This window comes from Tursiops truncatus, chromosome 2 (genome assembly GCF_011762595.2).
Source record: "Tursiops truncatus isolate mTurTru1 chromosome 2, mTurTru1.mat.Y, whole genome shotgun sequence".
Lineage (NCBI taxonomy): Eukaryota > Metazoa > Chordata > Mammalia > Artiodactyla > Delphinidae > Tursiops > Tursiops truncatus.
In genome coordinates this window covers 29330688-29348650 of record NC_047035.1, presented here as the reverse complement: position 1 = coordinate 29348650, position 17963 = coordinate 29330688, and the positions used below count along the sequence as shown (strand labels likewise).

The following is a 17963-nucleotide window of genomic DNA, read 5'->3' as shown; positions in this document are numbered from 1 at the left end:
TTAGAGTTTATTGATCACCCAGTATCTCTAAACCAGTTCAATACAAATATCCCTGCAAAAGAACAAAGCGGCTTTTGTTTTTTTCTCACATTAGCAAGAGAAAATTTAAAATTTTCTATCTGCAAATAGAAGTCTGAAGTGAATCTTCTCAGTTGCTTAAGGACTTCATCTTTCATGTGAGAGGGTGCTCTGGGCTCCCTGTGCTCTGGACACACTTCCTTAGCCATCTCACATCACTGCTGTTGCCACCATGTCATTATCTGCACTGCTGTCACCATGTGGGGCAGAGCTCCAGTTTTTATGTAGAACAGCTGTCAAACATTGGCATGTCACAAGAACCAAGTGGAGAATCCATTTTATTTATTTCTCCCTCAAGAGTGCGTGTCCTGATTCCTTAAGATGGCATTCAACCAAAAATTTTACTACTTTCCATTAGTTTACCCACCACCTCTAACTAGAAACTAGCATGGACTTCATGGTTTTTTTTGCCGTTGGTTGGCTATGTCTATAGGGACTGGAGACTGGAAGGTCGACTGACTAATGACAACTATTTCTGAGAAAGGGCAAAGCTTATAAGTTGTAAAATAATGGAAGTTCTTTGTTTTCTAAATGTATTTTGCAGGTAAGATATTAAAGTAGCTCTAAGAAGAACATTATTTGGGCCTTTTTCTATAGTTTGTGATCTGTCATCATCCTTTGGTTTACTTTTACTATACCTATTAATTTGTGAAGTTTTATTTTCTGGTGCAAAATTTTGATGGGTAGAGTTCATGTTTTGATTTGATGTAGATTTACAACTTTTATGTGGATTAGCTGAGACCTTTTTGCTTTTCTAATATACAAAGAAGTGATATTTTTGAAATAAGACTAAAATTCATTTATATTGTTAATTAAGCCTTATAAAATGTATGTTACAGCAGTGACTTTCAAACCTTAGTGTGCATTGGAATCCCTGGAAGAATTGTTAGTACGAATTCTCTGGCCCCAAATCCAGAATTCCTGATTTTGTAGGCCTGGGATGGGGCCAGAGAATTTGCATTTCTGATCAATTCCCAGATCATGCCAATGCTTCTGGTCCAGGGGCCATAATTTGAGAACCACTATATTTGAATAAAGAATTAAAGGGAAAGTGACATTAGAGAAAAACAATTAGATTTATAAATTGAATACTCAGTGTTTTAATTCATATTAGTTTATTCTGACCCAAATTTTCTAGTCCTTAAGGAAATAAATGTCAACAGCCTTTTTGATTTAGAATAGAAAAAAATCAGTCATTTGCTAACTAAAAAAGAAGCCTTAAAGTAGTAATCCATTGAAAGGTCAGTAATAATTCTCTATGTAAAGCAATTGCTGAAGAAGACATGTAAATCGTTACCTTCAGCTGCTAAATTTACAACATTAAAATGTGTCTGGTCTTTATAAAAGAAGGTCATCTGCAGTATCTTTTCTGAATTCAAAATATTAAATGCAGAGAACTTTATTAAGTTACTAGCAAATCATAAACTGGCAGAACTAACCCCCTCATTTTCTAGATGATAGTGGGTCACTTTTCTAAAGTATGAGAAATCCTATAAAATTAAACAGAATGCAAACCTATAAGCTGTTGAAAGTGGTGATTAAGTACTTGGGACCTCGAGGAGAAAAAAAATAAATGAAAGGAGTGATCTAAATTTAAGCTGAATCGGGTCCACGGGCTCAATCAGCCTTTGGATGATGATGGTACTGTACTGTTTATGGTAATGAATTTGTTTTCCCATTTATGCTGAAATGAAATAAGGAGAAAGAAGAATGTAAAATCTTGGTGACCTCCAGAGGAACATGCTTGTTTTTGCATGAGAGTAAAGTTAGAAATCCTTGGCACAGATCTTCATAGTTTGTTAAAAAAAAAACCAACTCTAGGTTCAAGCCTAACACAACAGCACCATAAATGTTAAATATTATCTCTCACCAGTTGTATCAACTGTTCAGGGAAATGACAGTCTTCCTTGATGACAGAGTGATGGTTAAAGCTCTAACTCTGGGCAATCACAAAGCTTGGACAGGTGCTGGATGGAATTCTGCTTGCTGTTGGAAACATATTGCGTATGATTAATAAATATTTTCAAGTTTCCACATAACTTGCCAGTACTTCAGTTAAGCTCCTCTTCTAGTTTTTCCTACAGTGCAGGGCTTAGGAGCCTCACAGTTCTATTTGTGGAAATCCAAACAATATGTATAAAGTCTTATAAGATTCATAGTTTTTCTTATAAATAAATATCCATCTTTAAGTAAATAATATGCAGATATATTTATATCAACATAATGGAATACAGTGTTAATTTTTACATGGGACTTATTACATGGGAATGTATACATGAAATAATATTCGATGAAAAAAGTAGGATGCAATATCTGTGAATGTTCACTGTAGCTATGTACCTATGTGTGTATGTTGAAAAACACTAGAATTTGAGATGTAAAAATGAGTTGTTTTCCTTATAAAATCATCTAAGTTCATATTCAGCAATACAAAATTATAAAATGAAGTGTGGCAAAACTGCCATGAACAAAGTCGAAAAACAAACTGGGCAAAGGCTTATAATGCCTAATGACAGATATATCTTAATACACGAAGAATTCTTATGAAGCCAAAAGGGACATAAACAACTCAGAAACAATATTACCAAAGGATACGAGCAATATATGTATATGGAGGAGGAAGAAGAAATATACATGGTAATAAATATATGAAAAGACTAGTTGATCAACCTTACTAGTAATGAGACATAGAAATGAAAACCTTTCATTTTTCACCTATCAGTGAGCAAGGCTTGATCCCCATTGCTACTAAAAGTGTGGGGAAATAGGCATTCTTGTTTGATGTTCACGGGAGTTAAATTTGTGTTTATTTGGAGGCAAGTTTTCAAGTGAGTCCACTACATATACATGCCTTTTGGAGATAATTTGGCAATTGAATCTAAAAAGGCATATACCTTGTTACCTGGCATTTCCACTTCTAGAAACTTGTCCTATAAAAACATTTCCATAAGAGTGCCAGGAAATATAGACAAGAATATTTATTGAAACATCATTTGTAACAGTGAGAATTTGGAGATAACCTCAGGCTTTTCTTATGTTTTACCCAGTCAGTAGTATAAGGTAATGGCGAATAGTAGGATCTTTTGGCTAAACTGTCCAAATTAGAATCTCTGCTCTAGAACTTCTTAGCTCTGAGATCTTTGGCACACTATCTGATCTCTCTGAGCGTCGATTTCTTTATCTGTTAATGAAGTTTAGAATATTAATAAACTCAGAGTTTTATTAGGATTAAATGAGACAACTCATCTGAAGTGCTTAGAGTGTCTTGCACATACATAGTCAATAAATGTTAGCAATTATTATCATAATTGTCATTATTACTGTGCCATTACTGTAGTGTTTAAGTTGAGGTATATTTACAAGTGTTGGTATAGAAAGGTATCTGACATATCATTAAGTGACAAAAGCAAATTGCAGAACACGGCTTTAAAAGTATCTGAAAGTACATCAGATTGCTCACCATGTTCATATTGTGGAACAGAGATTAGGAAGGACACTTAGTTTCTGTGTTATAAACACAAGTTGATAACACTTTTTAAAACTTCTAAAGATGTTGATAAACTGGGCTTCCCTGGTGGCGCAGTGGTTGAGAGTCTGCCTGCCGTTGCAGGGGACGCGGGTTAGTGCCCCGGTTCGGGAGGATCCCACGTGCCGCGGAGCAGCTGGGCCCGTGAGCCGTGGCCGCTGAGCCTGCGCGTCCGGAGCCTGTGCTCCGCAGTGGGAGAGGCCACAACAGTGTGAGGCCCGCGTACCGCAAAAAAAAAAAAAAAAAAAAAAAAGTTTATAAACCTTTGTTTATAATATTTCTTTTAACTACAGAAATAAAACTAAAAACCGGGGGCAGGCAGGCAGAAAACAAGGTTTTAAAAAAAAATGGGCAAGCCCTATGCTCTATTGAAAATACCTCCACAATTTTTGCTGCCTGAGAACTATCCCTGCCTGAGGGTCCACATGCTTTAGTGGCTCAACCTGTACTCGCATCATGTTCTGAAGTGAGAGAAAGGAGAAAGAACTAAAATGAAGCCTCTGACGTAATGGTGTAGGAGCTCTGGGGAATGTGGCTTCGTAGGAACTCACTTCCCACATGCTGGCCACTTCCCATAGGACCCTGCCCTCCCTGAAACTTACAACATTTATACAGTGAGTAATCCTTCCTCTGCCAATGAAATGAAATCATTTATAATGGCTACAACACTGGTTTTTCTGAATCTTAAATATAGCCTTTAAGGGCAGAACTGTGCAGGCTGTAAAAAGATCCTTGGTGGCCAGAGCGTAGGGGGAAGGTGAGGGATCAGTAGGCAGAGAACAGAGGATTTTTAGGACTGTGGAACTATTCTATATGGTACTATGGTAGATGCATTTATTATGCATTCTTCAAAACCCACATAATGTACAATACCAAGAGTGAACCCTAAAGCTAACTATGGAGTTTGGGTGATAATGAGGTGTCAGTGTAGATTTGTTGGTTGTAAAATGTACCACTTTAGTGTAGGTTGTTGATGGGGGAAGGCCGTGTGGGGCAAGGAGTGTAGGGTGTATGGGAACTCTTCGTACTTTCTGCCAAGTTTTGCCATGAACCTAAAACTGCTCTAAAAAATAAAGTTGTTTTTTTTTAATTAAGAAAGAAATGAGCTACTAAACCACACACACAAAGAGACCTTTATGTTCTTATCTTTTAGAAATATATACTAAAATATTTATGAAGGAAATGATACGTCTGAGTTTGCCTCAAAATAATACTGGGGGCAAAGTGGGTGGGAAAACAAACGGAATAAGATTAACCATGAGATGACAATAATTGAAGCTGGTAAAGTGCACGTGGGGCTTCATTATACACTTCTGACAGTATATGCTTTAACTTTTTCCATAGTAAAAAGTTTGTTTTTAATTAGCCTTAAAAATAATGCTAAGTCGTCATTCTAATATTTAGCCAAGATTTTTCATTTTGGAAATCCCTCAGTAGTTCTAGTGTCACCTTCCTAATGTGACAGTTTTCAAAGGCTCTACACACCTCTTTGAGAAAAACACTTTTTTCTTAAACATTCACTTTTTAAAAAATATATTTATTTATTTAGGGACTTCCCTGGTGGTGCAGTGGTTAAGAATCCGCCTGCCAATGCAGGGGACATGGGTTCAAGCCCTGGTCCAGGAAGATCCCACATGCTGCAGAGCATCTAAGCCTGTGCACCACAACTACTGAGCCTGCGCTCTAGAGCCCGCGAGCCACAACTACTGAGCCCGCGTGCCACAACTACTGAATCCTGCGCCCCTAGAGCCCGTGCTCCACAGCAAGAGAAGCCACAGCAATGAAAAACCCTCACACCACAACGAAGAGTAGCCCCCACTCACTACAACTAGAGAAACCCCGTGCGCAGCAACCAAGACCCAGTGCAGCCATAAATGAATGAATGAATATATATATATATATATATATATATATATATATTTTTTTTTTTTTTTTTTTTTTTTTTGGCTGCACTGGGTCCTAGCTGCAGCATGCAGGATGCTTTAGTTGTGATGTGTGGACTTTTAGTTGCGGCATGTGGACTTCTTCTTAGTTGTGGCATGTGGACTCCTAGTTGTGGCATGAGGACTCCTAGTTGCAGCATGAGGACTTCTTAGTTGTGGCATGCAGACTCTTAGTTGCAGCATGCATGCAGGATCCAGTTCCTCAACCGGGGATCAAACCCAGGCTCCCCTGCACTGGGAGCAAGGAGTCCTACCCACTGGACCACCGGGGAAGTCCCTAGAAAAACACTTTTTAAAAAACAGCTTTATTGAAGTATAATTATCACACAGTGAACTGCATGTATTTAAAGTATACACTTTGATCAGTTTTGACATACATTTGTACCCTGGAAACCACCACCACAGTCACAATAATGAACATAACCATTGCACCTAAAAGTTTCCTCATGCTCTCTTGTAATCTCTCCCTCCTGTCCCCCCCCAGCTGCTGTCTATTCCCAGGGAACCACTGATCAGATTTTTGTCACTGTATTCTAGTATTCATTTCGTACAATTTTATATAAATGAAATCATACAGTACATACTCTTTTGAGAGGCTTTTTCATTGAGTATAACTCCTCCTAGTCAAGATTCATCAGTCTTATAGCATGTGGCAGTAGTTCCTTTTTATTGCTGTGTTGTATTCCATTATATAGATAATACCACAGGTTTTTTTGTTTGTTTTGTTTTTTTTTATCCCTTCACTTGTTCATGGGTATTTGCATTGTTTCTGGTTTTGGGTTATTACAAATAAGGCTGTTGTGGTTGTGTACAGATCTTTGAATAGACATAATTCTTTCATTTATTTTGAGTAAATACCTAAGAGTAGAACATGATCCAATGTAGAAGGTATATATGTAGTTTTTTAAGATACTGTCAAACAGTTTTCCAAATTGGTTGTATAATTTTGCACCAGCAGCATATGAGAGTTCCAATTCCTCCACATCCTCATCAGCCCTTGGTACAGTCAGTCTTTTCAGTTTCTCAGACATTCTAGTGGGTGGGTACTAATATCATTGTGGTTTTAGTTTGCATTTCTCTGAATAATTATGTTAAGTATCTCTTCCTGTGCTTGTCATCCTAATATCTTTGGTGAAGTATCTGTTCAAATCTCTTACTCAATTTTTAAATTGGGTTGTTTGTTTTCTTTTTCTTTCTTGTTTTTTTGGAGGGGGTTGTTTTATTGAGTTTTGAGAGTTCTTTATATATTCCAGATACAAGTCCTCTATGATATATATGATTTGCAAACATTTTCTCCCAGTCTATGGCTTGTCTTTTTATTTTCTTAACAGTGTTTTTTAAAGCGCAGAGATAGATCAAATATTGATAAAGTCCCTTTTATCTATTTTTCCTTTTGTGGATCTTCCTTTTCTTTATGTCATACCTGAGAAATCTTGCTTAACTCAAGTTCTCAAAAGTTTTTTCTTACATTACTTTCTTCTGGAAACTGTAGTTTTAGGTTTTACATTTAGGACTGTATTGTAAGTATAATTTTTTGTATATGGTATGAGGTATGGATCACAGTTCAATTTTCTCCATTTGGATATCCAGTTGTTTCAGCGTCATTTGTTGAAAAAGACTATCCTTTCTCCACTGAATTGCCTTTGCACCTTTGGGAAAAATCAGCTGTGCATATGTGTCAGGCTGTTTCTGGGCTCTCTGTTTTGTTATTTGTGCCAATATTACATTTTTTGATAACCATAACTGTATAAGAAGTCTTGTGGCATTAGTTCTCCAACTTTCATTGTTCTGGATATCCTAGGTCCTTTATTTACATATTAACTTAATAAACATTTCTACAGAAAAGCCAATTGAGGTTGCATTGAACCTTCAGATCACCCGGTAGGGGGGTGAGGGGGTGGCGTTGGTAGAATTGACACGTTAACAATATTGAGTCTTTCAATCCATGAATACACAGTATAGCTCTACGTTTATCAGAAATTTAGGTCTTTAAAAAATTTATTTTAATTGTGATAAATGACATGACATAAATTTTAAACGTTACCATCTTAACCATTTTTAAGTGTACAGTTCAGTAGTGTTAACTATATTCACATGCTGGCACAGTAGATTTCTAGAACTTTTTCAACTTGCAAAACTGATACTCTGCACCTATTGAACAACTCCCTATTTCCCCATCCCCACAGCCCCTAGCAACCACAGTTACACTTTTTTTTAAGTTGGACTACTTTAGATACTTCATATAAGTGGAATCATGCAGTATTTGTCTTTTTGTGACTTGCTTATTTCACAGTATAATGTCCTCAAGATTCATCCATATTTCAGCAAGTGACACGATTTCCTTCTCTTTTTTTTTTTTTTTTTTTTTTTGCGGTACGCGGGCCTCTCACTGTTGTGGACTCTCCCGTTGTGGAGCACAGGCTCCGGACGTGCAGCCTCAGCAGCCATGGCTCACGGGCCCAGCCGCTCTGCGGCATGTGGGATCTTCCCGGACCAGGGCACGAACCCGTGTCCCCTGCATCGGCAGGCGGATTCTCAACCACTGCGCCACCAGGGAAGCCCGATTTCCTTCTCTTTTAAGGCTGAATAATATTCCATTGTACATATGTATCACATTTCCTTTATCTGTCTATTGATAGACATTTGAGTTTCTTCTGTCTCCTGGCTCTTGTGAATAATGCTGCAGTGATCATGGGTGCACAAATATCTCTTTGAGATACTACTTTTAATTCTTTTGGATATGTAACTAGAAGCAGGGTTGCTGAATCATATGACAATTCTGTTTTTAATTTTTTTGAGGAACCTGCGTACTGTTTCCTATAGCGGCTGTACCATTTTACATTCCCGCCAACAGGGCTTCAATTTCTCTGCACCCTTGCTAATACTTGTTATTTTCTGTTTTTTTGGTAGTAGCCATCCTAATGCATATAAGATATCTCATTTTAGTTTTCATTTGAATTTCTCTGATGAATAGTGATATTGAGCATCTTTTCTTATGCTTGTTGGCCGTTTGTATATATTCTTTGGAGAAATGTCTATTCAAGTCTTTTGCCATTTTAAAATCAGATTATTTGTTTCTTTGTTGTTAAATTTTAGGAGTTCTTTATATATTCTGGATATTAACCTATTAGGTATGTAATTTGCAAACATTTTCTTCCATTCTGTGGTTGCCTTTTTACTGTTTGTTTCTTTGATGCACAGAAGTTTTAAAGTTTGATGTAGTCCCATTTGTCTATTTTTCTTTTGATCTTTAATTTCTCTTAGCAATATTTTATAGTTTTCAGTGTACACATATATTTGGGGTTCCTCAAGACCATGCTCAGGTTCAGTGATCAGGTAGTAGAAGGACCCACAGATCTCAGAAAAGCCATTATACTCACTGTTACAATTTATTATAGTGAAAAGGCAAAGATTAAAGTTAGCTACAGAAAAAGGCACAAAGGGCAAGGATCCAGGAGACACCAGGCCCAAGCTTCCAGTTGTCCTCTCCCAATGGAGTCATGCGAACAGCGTTTAATTCTCCCAGGAACAGTGTGAGACAACATGCACGGAGTATTGCTCACCAGCGAAGCATACTTGAGCCTTGGTGTCCAGGAGTTTTATTGGGGGTTGGTCATGTAGACATGTCTGAACATAGTTCTGTAGCCCCTCCTAAGGTCAAGCAGATACCATGTAGCCCAAAATTCCCACCATGGATCACATTGTTAATAATGTGACCCAAGGCCTCATGTAAACAGAAACACTCTTAACAGGCAGCCTATTCCAAGGGCTTAGAGGTTATCTCCTAGGAAGCAGACCAGATCTTTCTTTGGTGTGTGCAGGGTTTGGACACCCCTGACCTGCTGAGTTAATCCTTTACAGTACCAAAGCCCTTTCACATCTTTTCATCCTTCAGGTCTCAGCTCAAATGTCACTTCCTCAGAAAGATATTCTCTGGTCACATTACTTGAAAGTAGTCCCATTCTATGTATTTATCACATCACCCAATTATAGTACTGTTCCAATCTGTAATTATCTTGTTTATTATCTGTTTTCCCCTGCTTGAAATCATTTCATGAGGGCAGTCTTGTTGACTGCTATATCCTTGTACATTCACTTTTTTAAATTAATAAGTTTTAATTAAAACAAAGTACCATAAGCCAAATAGAAAGATGACAAAGGATATGAATACTTAGTTCATTAAAAAAAATACTCAGGGCTTCCCTGGTGGCGCAGTGGTTGAGAGTCCACCTGCCGATGCAGGGGACACGGGTTCGTGCCCCGTTCCGGGAGGATCCCACATGTTGTGGAGCGGCTGGGCCCGTGAGCCATGGCCGCTGAGCCTGTGCTCTGCAGCGGGAGAAGCCACAACAGTGAGAGGCCCGCATACCGCAAAAAAAAAAAAAAAAAAAAAACCTCATCTTTTCTAATAATAAGAGATGTAAAAGTTAAAATTACACTGAGATCCCATATTTTAATACCTATCAAACTGGTATAAATTCAGGCCTCTCATAGCTTACTGTGTTGACAAGGGCTTGTTGAAACAGGCACTCTCCTGCATTACTTAGACTTTAAACTGGTACAACCCATAAAGAGGGCTATTTGGCAGTATAAATCAGGATTTCAAATGTGTGTATACTTTGACCCCGTACTTTTACTTTTACTTCAGGGAATTTATCCTGCAAATATGCCCCCATACACGTGAAGTAACTTACAGGGGACATTCATTGCAGCAGTGTTTGGAACGACAAAAAGTTGGAAACAAGTTTAATGTCCATCATTAGAGGATTGGCCTATTAAATTATGATATATTCATATACTAACTATACAGCTGGCTAAAAAAAAATTTTTTTTAGAGAATAAGGATATTCTTTACTGATGTGTAAAAAACTCTCTAAGATACATAGTTCAAAAAAGAAAGCAAAGTACAGGACAGTGCATTTATTGTGCTACCATTTGTGTGGACAAGGGGAATGAGAATATATATTTGTATTTGCTTGTATATGCATAAGGAAACTTTAAAAAGATTTGCCGAGAACAGTGACAGTGGTAACCTGGGGGATTAGGAAACTAAGTAGATAGTTAAGTGGGAGGTTTTTTACTGTATACTTCCTGGCTTTAGAACCGTATGTATGTTTTACCTGTTCAAATAAATAAATTATACTTTAAAAGACAATAATATGGTTAGTTTTTAAAACAGTATCTGAAGTATTACTATAAAGATGAAGGGGTGTGTGTGTGTATGTGAGAGAGAGAGAGAGAGAAACAGTGCTCTAGTATCCCCGTATCAGCTCCAGGGGCAGGGCAGGGTGGGGCTCGCTAATGTTCATCATAAACCGGAACATCCAGTAGAGTACCATAAACAGGCATTTTATGATTGCCGCTTTCATGCTAGGCTCACCCAGTTACAGCTCACGTAGCCTGGTAGGACAGCTGTGGTGCCATAGCAAGAACTCAGGTTTTGAAGCAAGAGACTTGGATTTGATTCCTGCCTCTGCTGTTTTCTGGCTGTGAGATTTTGGACCAGTTGCTTTAGTGTTCATCTGCCAAAACCTCCCAATATATGAAAAGAATAAATAAGATGACGTGAGAGTGCTTTGTAAATTATATAAGTACTTTATATCAATTATATAATACTAAATTATATAAATGCTTTGTAAATACTCTATAAAGGGAGCTGATATTACTTGCATTTTAGTTTATATTGAACATTAATCAGCCCATCAAGTTGGTCGTAATTGTATTGCTGAATATTAGTCACAAACATAACATTCTTAGCGTATGACGTAGTCACCTCCTTCTAAGAAAATAGAAGTATGAATTCCCTCAACCCTCCTGCTCCTCAGCTATCAATCACACTATACCCGTGTTTTCCAGATCCCACCTTCCTCATAACCATTTCCTTCCTACTGAACTTTAGTGACTTGTGTTCGGCAAAAATTATCTTTCTTGGTGAGTGGTATACATATTTCTATCTTTTGTGCTTTGCAGTAGTTTCCTTTCCGCTCCTCATAGGGCTTGAGTCTTCATAAATGTTTTCTCCATGAGGTCAGACTGAGGCAGAGGGCACCAGTGCCTTTGTAAGGCCAACTTTTCTCTCTCCTTCTCTTCTCCGCCATTTATCCCTTACCCTGTTTCATTAATTATCGTCTGTCTTGTATCATCACCCTTTTACTCTAATCCTAATTCTATACTTTGACCTGACAAGTATGCTTAAGTCTCTAAAATAACTTTTTCAAATTTGAATCCCTTCTGTTTTGAATCCCTTCTAATCCCACTTTTTTTGTTTTTGTTTTGCTTCAAGGAATGATTGCCTCTAATTTCTCAGTTTCCATTCAATCCCCAGTCCATTATGATTTATGAATAACCTGCTGCTTCTCTCGTTGGTCGTCATCCCACTCTGTATTTTTCCTTCCACAACTGTTGTAGTACATTAATGACCAACATGTCCATCTATACTTTCTCCCTGAGATTTCATCCACTTGCATAGCAATGGAAACTAATGACTTCCCCCAACTCTCTTCTGAGCTTGAAATTCTTATTAACTGCCTTTGGACTTTCCTGCCTGGTTGTAGGTACTTCAGATTCACCTATCTCCCTAACTAAAATCTCTCTCCTCTCCTCTAGCCTGCTCATCTTCTTGTGTTCCCTATATCTATCAGTGCCATCACCACCTTCCTAGTCCCTTATGCCTAAACCTCCAGAGTCATCCTTGACTCCTTCCTGACCATTCACATGTAATTTGCCACAAAGCCCTGTCAATTCCACTTCTGAAATATTCTTCTCATACCTGTCCTATTTTCCATCGTCACTCAGTCAAGTTTCTTGAAAATGAAACATAATCTGATGTGTCACTTCCTCAACCTTAACAATTTTTATGACTTTCTGTTTCCTACAGGACAAAGGTTGAAGTCCCTGGCATGGCAAACAAGGTTCTTTACAACCTGTTCCTAACCTTCCTTTCCTGCCATCAGCCCTGACCACCCTGTCCTCCAGCCCCCTCAGGAGTACTCACTGATTTTCTACATAGGCCTGTGCCACTCTACATGTTGTCTCTGCCAGGAGCCCATTCATTTTCTGCTCAAGAATTATATCTTTTATGTTGTGTTTCTTTTTTATTTTATTTTATTCTTAATTTTTTATTGACATATAGTTGATTTACAATGTTGTGTTAGTTTCAGGTGTATAGCAAAGTGATTGTTATACATATATATATATATTTTCTTTTTCAGATTATTTTCCATTGTGGTTTGTTACAGGGTATTGAATATAGTTCCCTGTGCTATACAGTAGGACTTTGTTGTTTATCTGTTTTATTTATAGTAGTTTGTATCTACTAATCCCAAACTCCTAATTTATCTCTCCTCTACCCCCTTTCTCCTTTGGTAACCATAAGTTTGTTTTCTATGTCTGTGGGTTTGTTTCTGTTTTGTAAATATGTTCATTTGTATCATATTTTAGATTCTGCATATAAGTGAGATCATATGATACTTGTCTTTCTCTTTCTGATTTACTTCACTTTGTATGATAATCTCTAGGTCCATCCATGTTGCTGCAAATGGCATTATTTCATTCTTTTTTATGGCTGAGTAATATTCCATTGTGTGTGTGTGTGTGTGTGTGTGTGTGTGTGTGTGTGTTGCATATATGTATATGCCACATCTTCTTTATCCATTCATTTGTTGATGGACATTTAGGTTGCATCCGTATCTTGGTTAGTAAACAGTGCTGCTGTGAACATTGGGGTGCATGTATCTTTTCAAATTAGAGTTTTGTCTGGATATATGCCCAGGAGTGGGATTGCTGGATCATATGGCAACTCTATTTTTAGTTTTTCAAGGAACCTCCAGACTGTTTTCCATAGTGGCTGTACCAATTTACATTCCCACCATATGTTGCCTTTCTTGATCATACAAAATTAATCAATCCTGTAGCACTTTGTTCACATCTCTAGTATAACATTTCTCCTATGTTAAAACTATCTCATGAGCTACTTAAGGACAGCACCTAGATCTTTTTAATTTCAGTATTGCCACAGCAGAATACCTGGAATATAGAATTCCGATTACTTGTGGAATGAATAAATTGAAAGTCAAAGGAAAGAGAAAGACCACATTGAGTGTGCAGAGCTTGCATGTTGTCTTGTGAATGGCAAATTGAGAGGGCGTTAAAAACTTGATTTCTGCAGTCTGTTACACCTAGGTTCAAACCATTTCTGTAACACTTACTAGCCTTGCCTGTAAAGTGGTGATGATGAGGTGGCTGTGAGAATTAAATGTAAAACTCACCTCAGGGCTCCCCTGGTGGCCTGGTGGTTGAGACTCTGCACTCTCACAGCCAAGGGCACGGGTTCAGTCCCTGGTCGGGGAACTAAGATCCTGCAAGCCGTGCAGTGCAGCCAAAAAAAAAAAAAAAAAAAGGACATATCACAATCCGTAGTACCTTGTAATAATTTTAAGCTATTATTAAGCATGTTATGTATTTTTATTGAATAATAGTATTCCTCTGTAGTGATACTTGGTTAAACTCTAGTCAAAAATGAGGTACAAGAGTGGCATGTTCTCACATGAGCTTCCTCAGAGAGCCCTGTCTTAACCGAGCTGATTTTATCTTATCAGCAACAGTGACTATCAGTCTACTTCCATCTCCTGTTTTATTTACTTCTCTGTTATTTTTCTCCTTTTGTCTTATTATTTTTATTTTGCTGTTATTGTTAGTGCTCTTGGGATTCATCCTACCCTTTACAAAAAGTGAGTTTTAGATACAGTAATACCAAAAAGGAAACTGAACTTGAAGAATAGGAAAGGATAAACCCAGGATAAGGATTTATAAGTAACAAAGTCGTGGTTAGGTTAAGAGGAAAGTAGAATCTAAGGAAGTTCTACTTCCATTCCTTTATTCATCACATATTTATTGTTCTCTTCCTCTATACAGGGCAAGATGGGAATGGGGTGGGGACAGGGTGGGAGGGCATCAGAATTAAGTCGTAGTTTCTCTCTGTAAAGATTTTTTTTAATTGAATATTTTTTGAGATAACTGTAGATGGTAAGAAATAATACCGAGAGATCCCTCATAAATCACTTCAAGGATTTTTAAGTCTTATTAATAATGAAGGTGAGGGACTTCCCTGGTGGTGCAGTGGTTAAGAATCTGCCTGCCAATGCAGGGGACATGGGTTTGAGCCCTGGTTCGGGAAGACCCCACATGCCGCGGAGCGACTAAGCAACTAAACCCATGCACCGCAGCTACTTAGCCTGCACTCCAGAGACCGCGAGTCACCGCTGCTGAGCCCACATGCCACAACTACTGAAACCCGCGCACCTAGAGCCCGTGCTCTGCAACAAGAGATGCCACCGCCATGAGAAGCCCACACACCGCAACGAAGAGTAGCCCCCACTCACCGCAACTAGAGAAAGCTTGTGTGCATCAACAAAGACCCAATGCAGCCAAAAGTAAATAAATAAATATATATATTAAAAAAAATAATGAAGGTGAGATAGTTCCTTGTATAACTGATATGAAACCACAGGTAGAAAGCACTTCATGATTTTGAAAAAGGTGAGCGTACTCTGCTTGCAGCTGCAGCAAGTAAAGAAGGCTTCATGCAGGTGTTGTTTTTAAGTCAGACCTCAAAGGATGAGTACAATTGTATTAGGTTGAGAATGGAAGGTGAGAATGAGGTAAGCCATGAGCCAGGTGAAAGGGAGGACCTGGGTTCCTTCAGTGGACAGTGGTAAATAATCTTGGCTTTTAAACTGCATACTTCTTGTAAATTGATTCTTTCTTGCCTCAGGTTTTTGGAACTCATGTAATAAGGGGCCTGTTGATAATCTCGGGTCTAATCATTAAATTTTCTGTTTTTGATACAGAGCACCTTGATTCTACTGGGAGTCTAATTTACTGAACAAGTCTCTCTTGTGCTTTTAGAATGACAGTAGAGAGCGGCATGAGCACGGCAGCGAGAGGCGGAGGCATGGCAACTCTGAGTCGTTATCCAATGGCCGAGCCCCCGGTAACTCACAGCAGGTGGTGGAACAAGAGGAAGAGGAAGATGAGGAGCTGACGTTGAAATATGGCGCCAAACATGTGATCATGCTCTTTGTCCCCGTGACTCTCTGTATGGTGGTGGTCGTGGCCACCATCAAATCAGTCAGCTTTTATACCCGGAAGGATGGGCAGCTGTACGTATGAGTATTGTGTATCATTATGCTCAAGGCCAGCGTACTGTCCTTCATAGCGTGTCATCACCACCTTGAAGGCCTCTGCACTGAAGGGACACGAAGGCTAGGGAGTCCATCCTCTCTGATGGCCAAAAGCAGATGATGCTTTAAGTAGAGAAAATGAAAGCTGCAGAATTATATTTTTCATGTGGTGTCCCTAGATAGGGTTGAACTTATTTGGAATTGAGCAGTTGAGTAGTGAATTTACCACCTCAGGGCCACGGGGCCCATTGCTCTTCTCCCTGGAATGTTCTTTTCCTTTTCTAACTTTGGTGGATTAATTCCTATCATCCTTCTCATCTTGGCTTAAATGTTGAATCCTAAAAGATAACTTCCCTGATCCTCCTAACAGAATTAGGTCCTTCCTGGTATCCTTTCTCATAGCAACCTGTTCTTTTTTCACTTGTTACGATATGCAAGTATTTATTTATTTTCATTATTTAATGCTTGGTTTCCTTGTGTACTATGAGGCCTGTGAGGAAACTTTATTTCCAGGGTGAGGTATGTAATAATTGCTCAGCAAAAAAAAAAAGTTGTTCAATGAAAGGATGAAGAAGCAATGCAGGCTGGCACTAAGTGTTTGTGGAACTGTCATGTAGATTTCTCTGGTGCCGTTGGTGTCGACCCTTTGTCTCCAAGAAAAATGCTTTGATTCAGATGTCACCTAGTTCTGTCTCTAGGACTTTTGTGGGGCTCAAAAAGTTTTAAATGAATTTTGAAATTGGTGAGTGTCTGTAAAACTCTGTGGGGTTCTGAAAGCCAAGCTTTTAACCTTTTGGGAGAAAGGGTAAGACAGTGAGTGAAGGACAGGGATTGGAAACAATAACCAAAAGAGGTTGGGGAATATTATCTCTGTAAGTTAGAGTTAGGTTTGGCTGCATATTAAAGAACAGGGGTTAGCAAGCTATGCCCCACAGGCCAGATCTGCCTGCCACCTCCTTTTGTAAATGAAGTTTTATTGGAACGCTGCCATGTCCATTCGTTTATATATTGTCTATGGCTGCTTTCATACTACAGTGGCAGAGTTGAGTGGTTGCAACAGAGACCATATGACACACAAAGCTTAAAATATTTACTCTCTAGTTTTTTACAGAAAGTTTGCTGAGCCCATTATAGAAAATCAAAACAGGGAATTCCCTGTGGTTAGGGAACTGCCGGGGCCCGGCTTCGATCCCTGGTTGGGGAACTAAGATCCTGCAAGCCGTGTGGTGCGGCCAAAAGAAAGAAAATCAAGACATCTGGTTTGAATGATGCACATATTTTCTCTGTCTCCCACAGAGTAGTGCAGAGGTAGTAGTTCAGATTGTGTAGTGGCTTCTCTTCATCAAGGACTGAGGCTCCTTTGTCCCTTCTTTCTTGGCTTCTACCCTCTAGGTTATTTCGGGGTCCAGTATCGGTGCTGGAGCCCCAGCCTTCATTCAGACAGCAGGAAGGAGTGGGGGAGAAAAGGACATGAGACATGACTCTCAGCAGAACTAACTCCTTCCTTAGAAGTTCCACACAACACATCTGCCTATAACTCATTGGCCATTACTTATTCTCATGGCCACACATAACTGGAGGGGAGGCAGAAATAAAGTCTTCTACTGGGAACATTGGTACCTGGGATAAAAGTGTTTTTATGTGAATGAGAAGCAAGGGCAAGCTGGATATGTGACATTATCTCCAGACAGCTTCAGTTGCAGTCACTGTACAGATGAAGGATAATTACCAGCCATTTTACCTTCCTCTGACAACCACTTGTAGCCTAGGTAGTTTATGGCAGAATCTGGTACTTTTTTTTTTTTTTTAATGTTTTCAGAGTATAGTTGCTTTACAATGTTGTGTTGGTTTCTGCTGTACAGCAAAGTGAATCAGCTATACATATACATATATCCCCTCTTTTTCGGATTTCCTTCCCATTTAGGTCACCACAGAGCACTGAGTATAGAGTTCTCTGTGCTGTGTAGTAGGTTCTCATTGGTTATCAGAATCTGGTACTTTAACAAATCACTAATAAGCTGTGGAGAAAGAACATTTGATGAGGTAATTATTTCGGTATAAATCATCCACTAGATGGAGCCAGTGTCTGGCTCACATAGGTCCACCTCCATGTTTTACCTATCTCCTTTTATTTTGAAGGACTTATTTTAGCATATAGCTATTTTTATTAGGTTAAAAACTCTTGGTTAGATTGATGAGATGGAAAAAAGTGACTTATATCAGTTGAATCAAGGA

At 38.7% G+C, this 17963-nt stretch overlaps 1 protein-coding gene across 2 annotated transcripts in view; it reads left to right on the top strand.

Moving 5' to 3' along the window:
- Positions 1-17963, top strand: part of PSEN1 (presenilin 1) — a 77910-nt gene that overhangs the window by 16794 nt on the left and 43153 nt on the right. For both annotated transcript variants that reach the window (XM_019921714.3, XM_019921707.3), the window contains exon 4: positions 15454-15707. In XM_019921714.3, coding sequence (XP_019777273.1) covers positions 15454-15707 — 254 coding nt within the window. The remainder of the gene's footprint in view (positions 1-15453; positions 15708-17963) is intronic.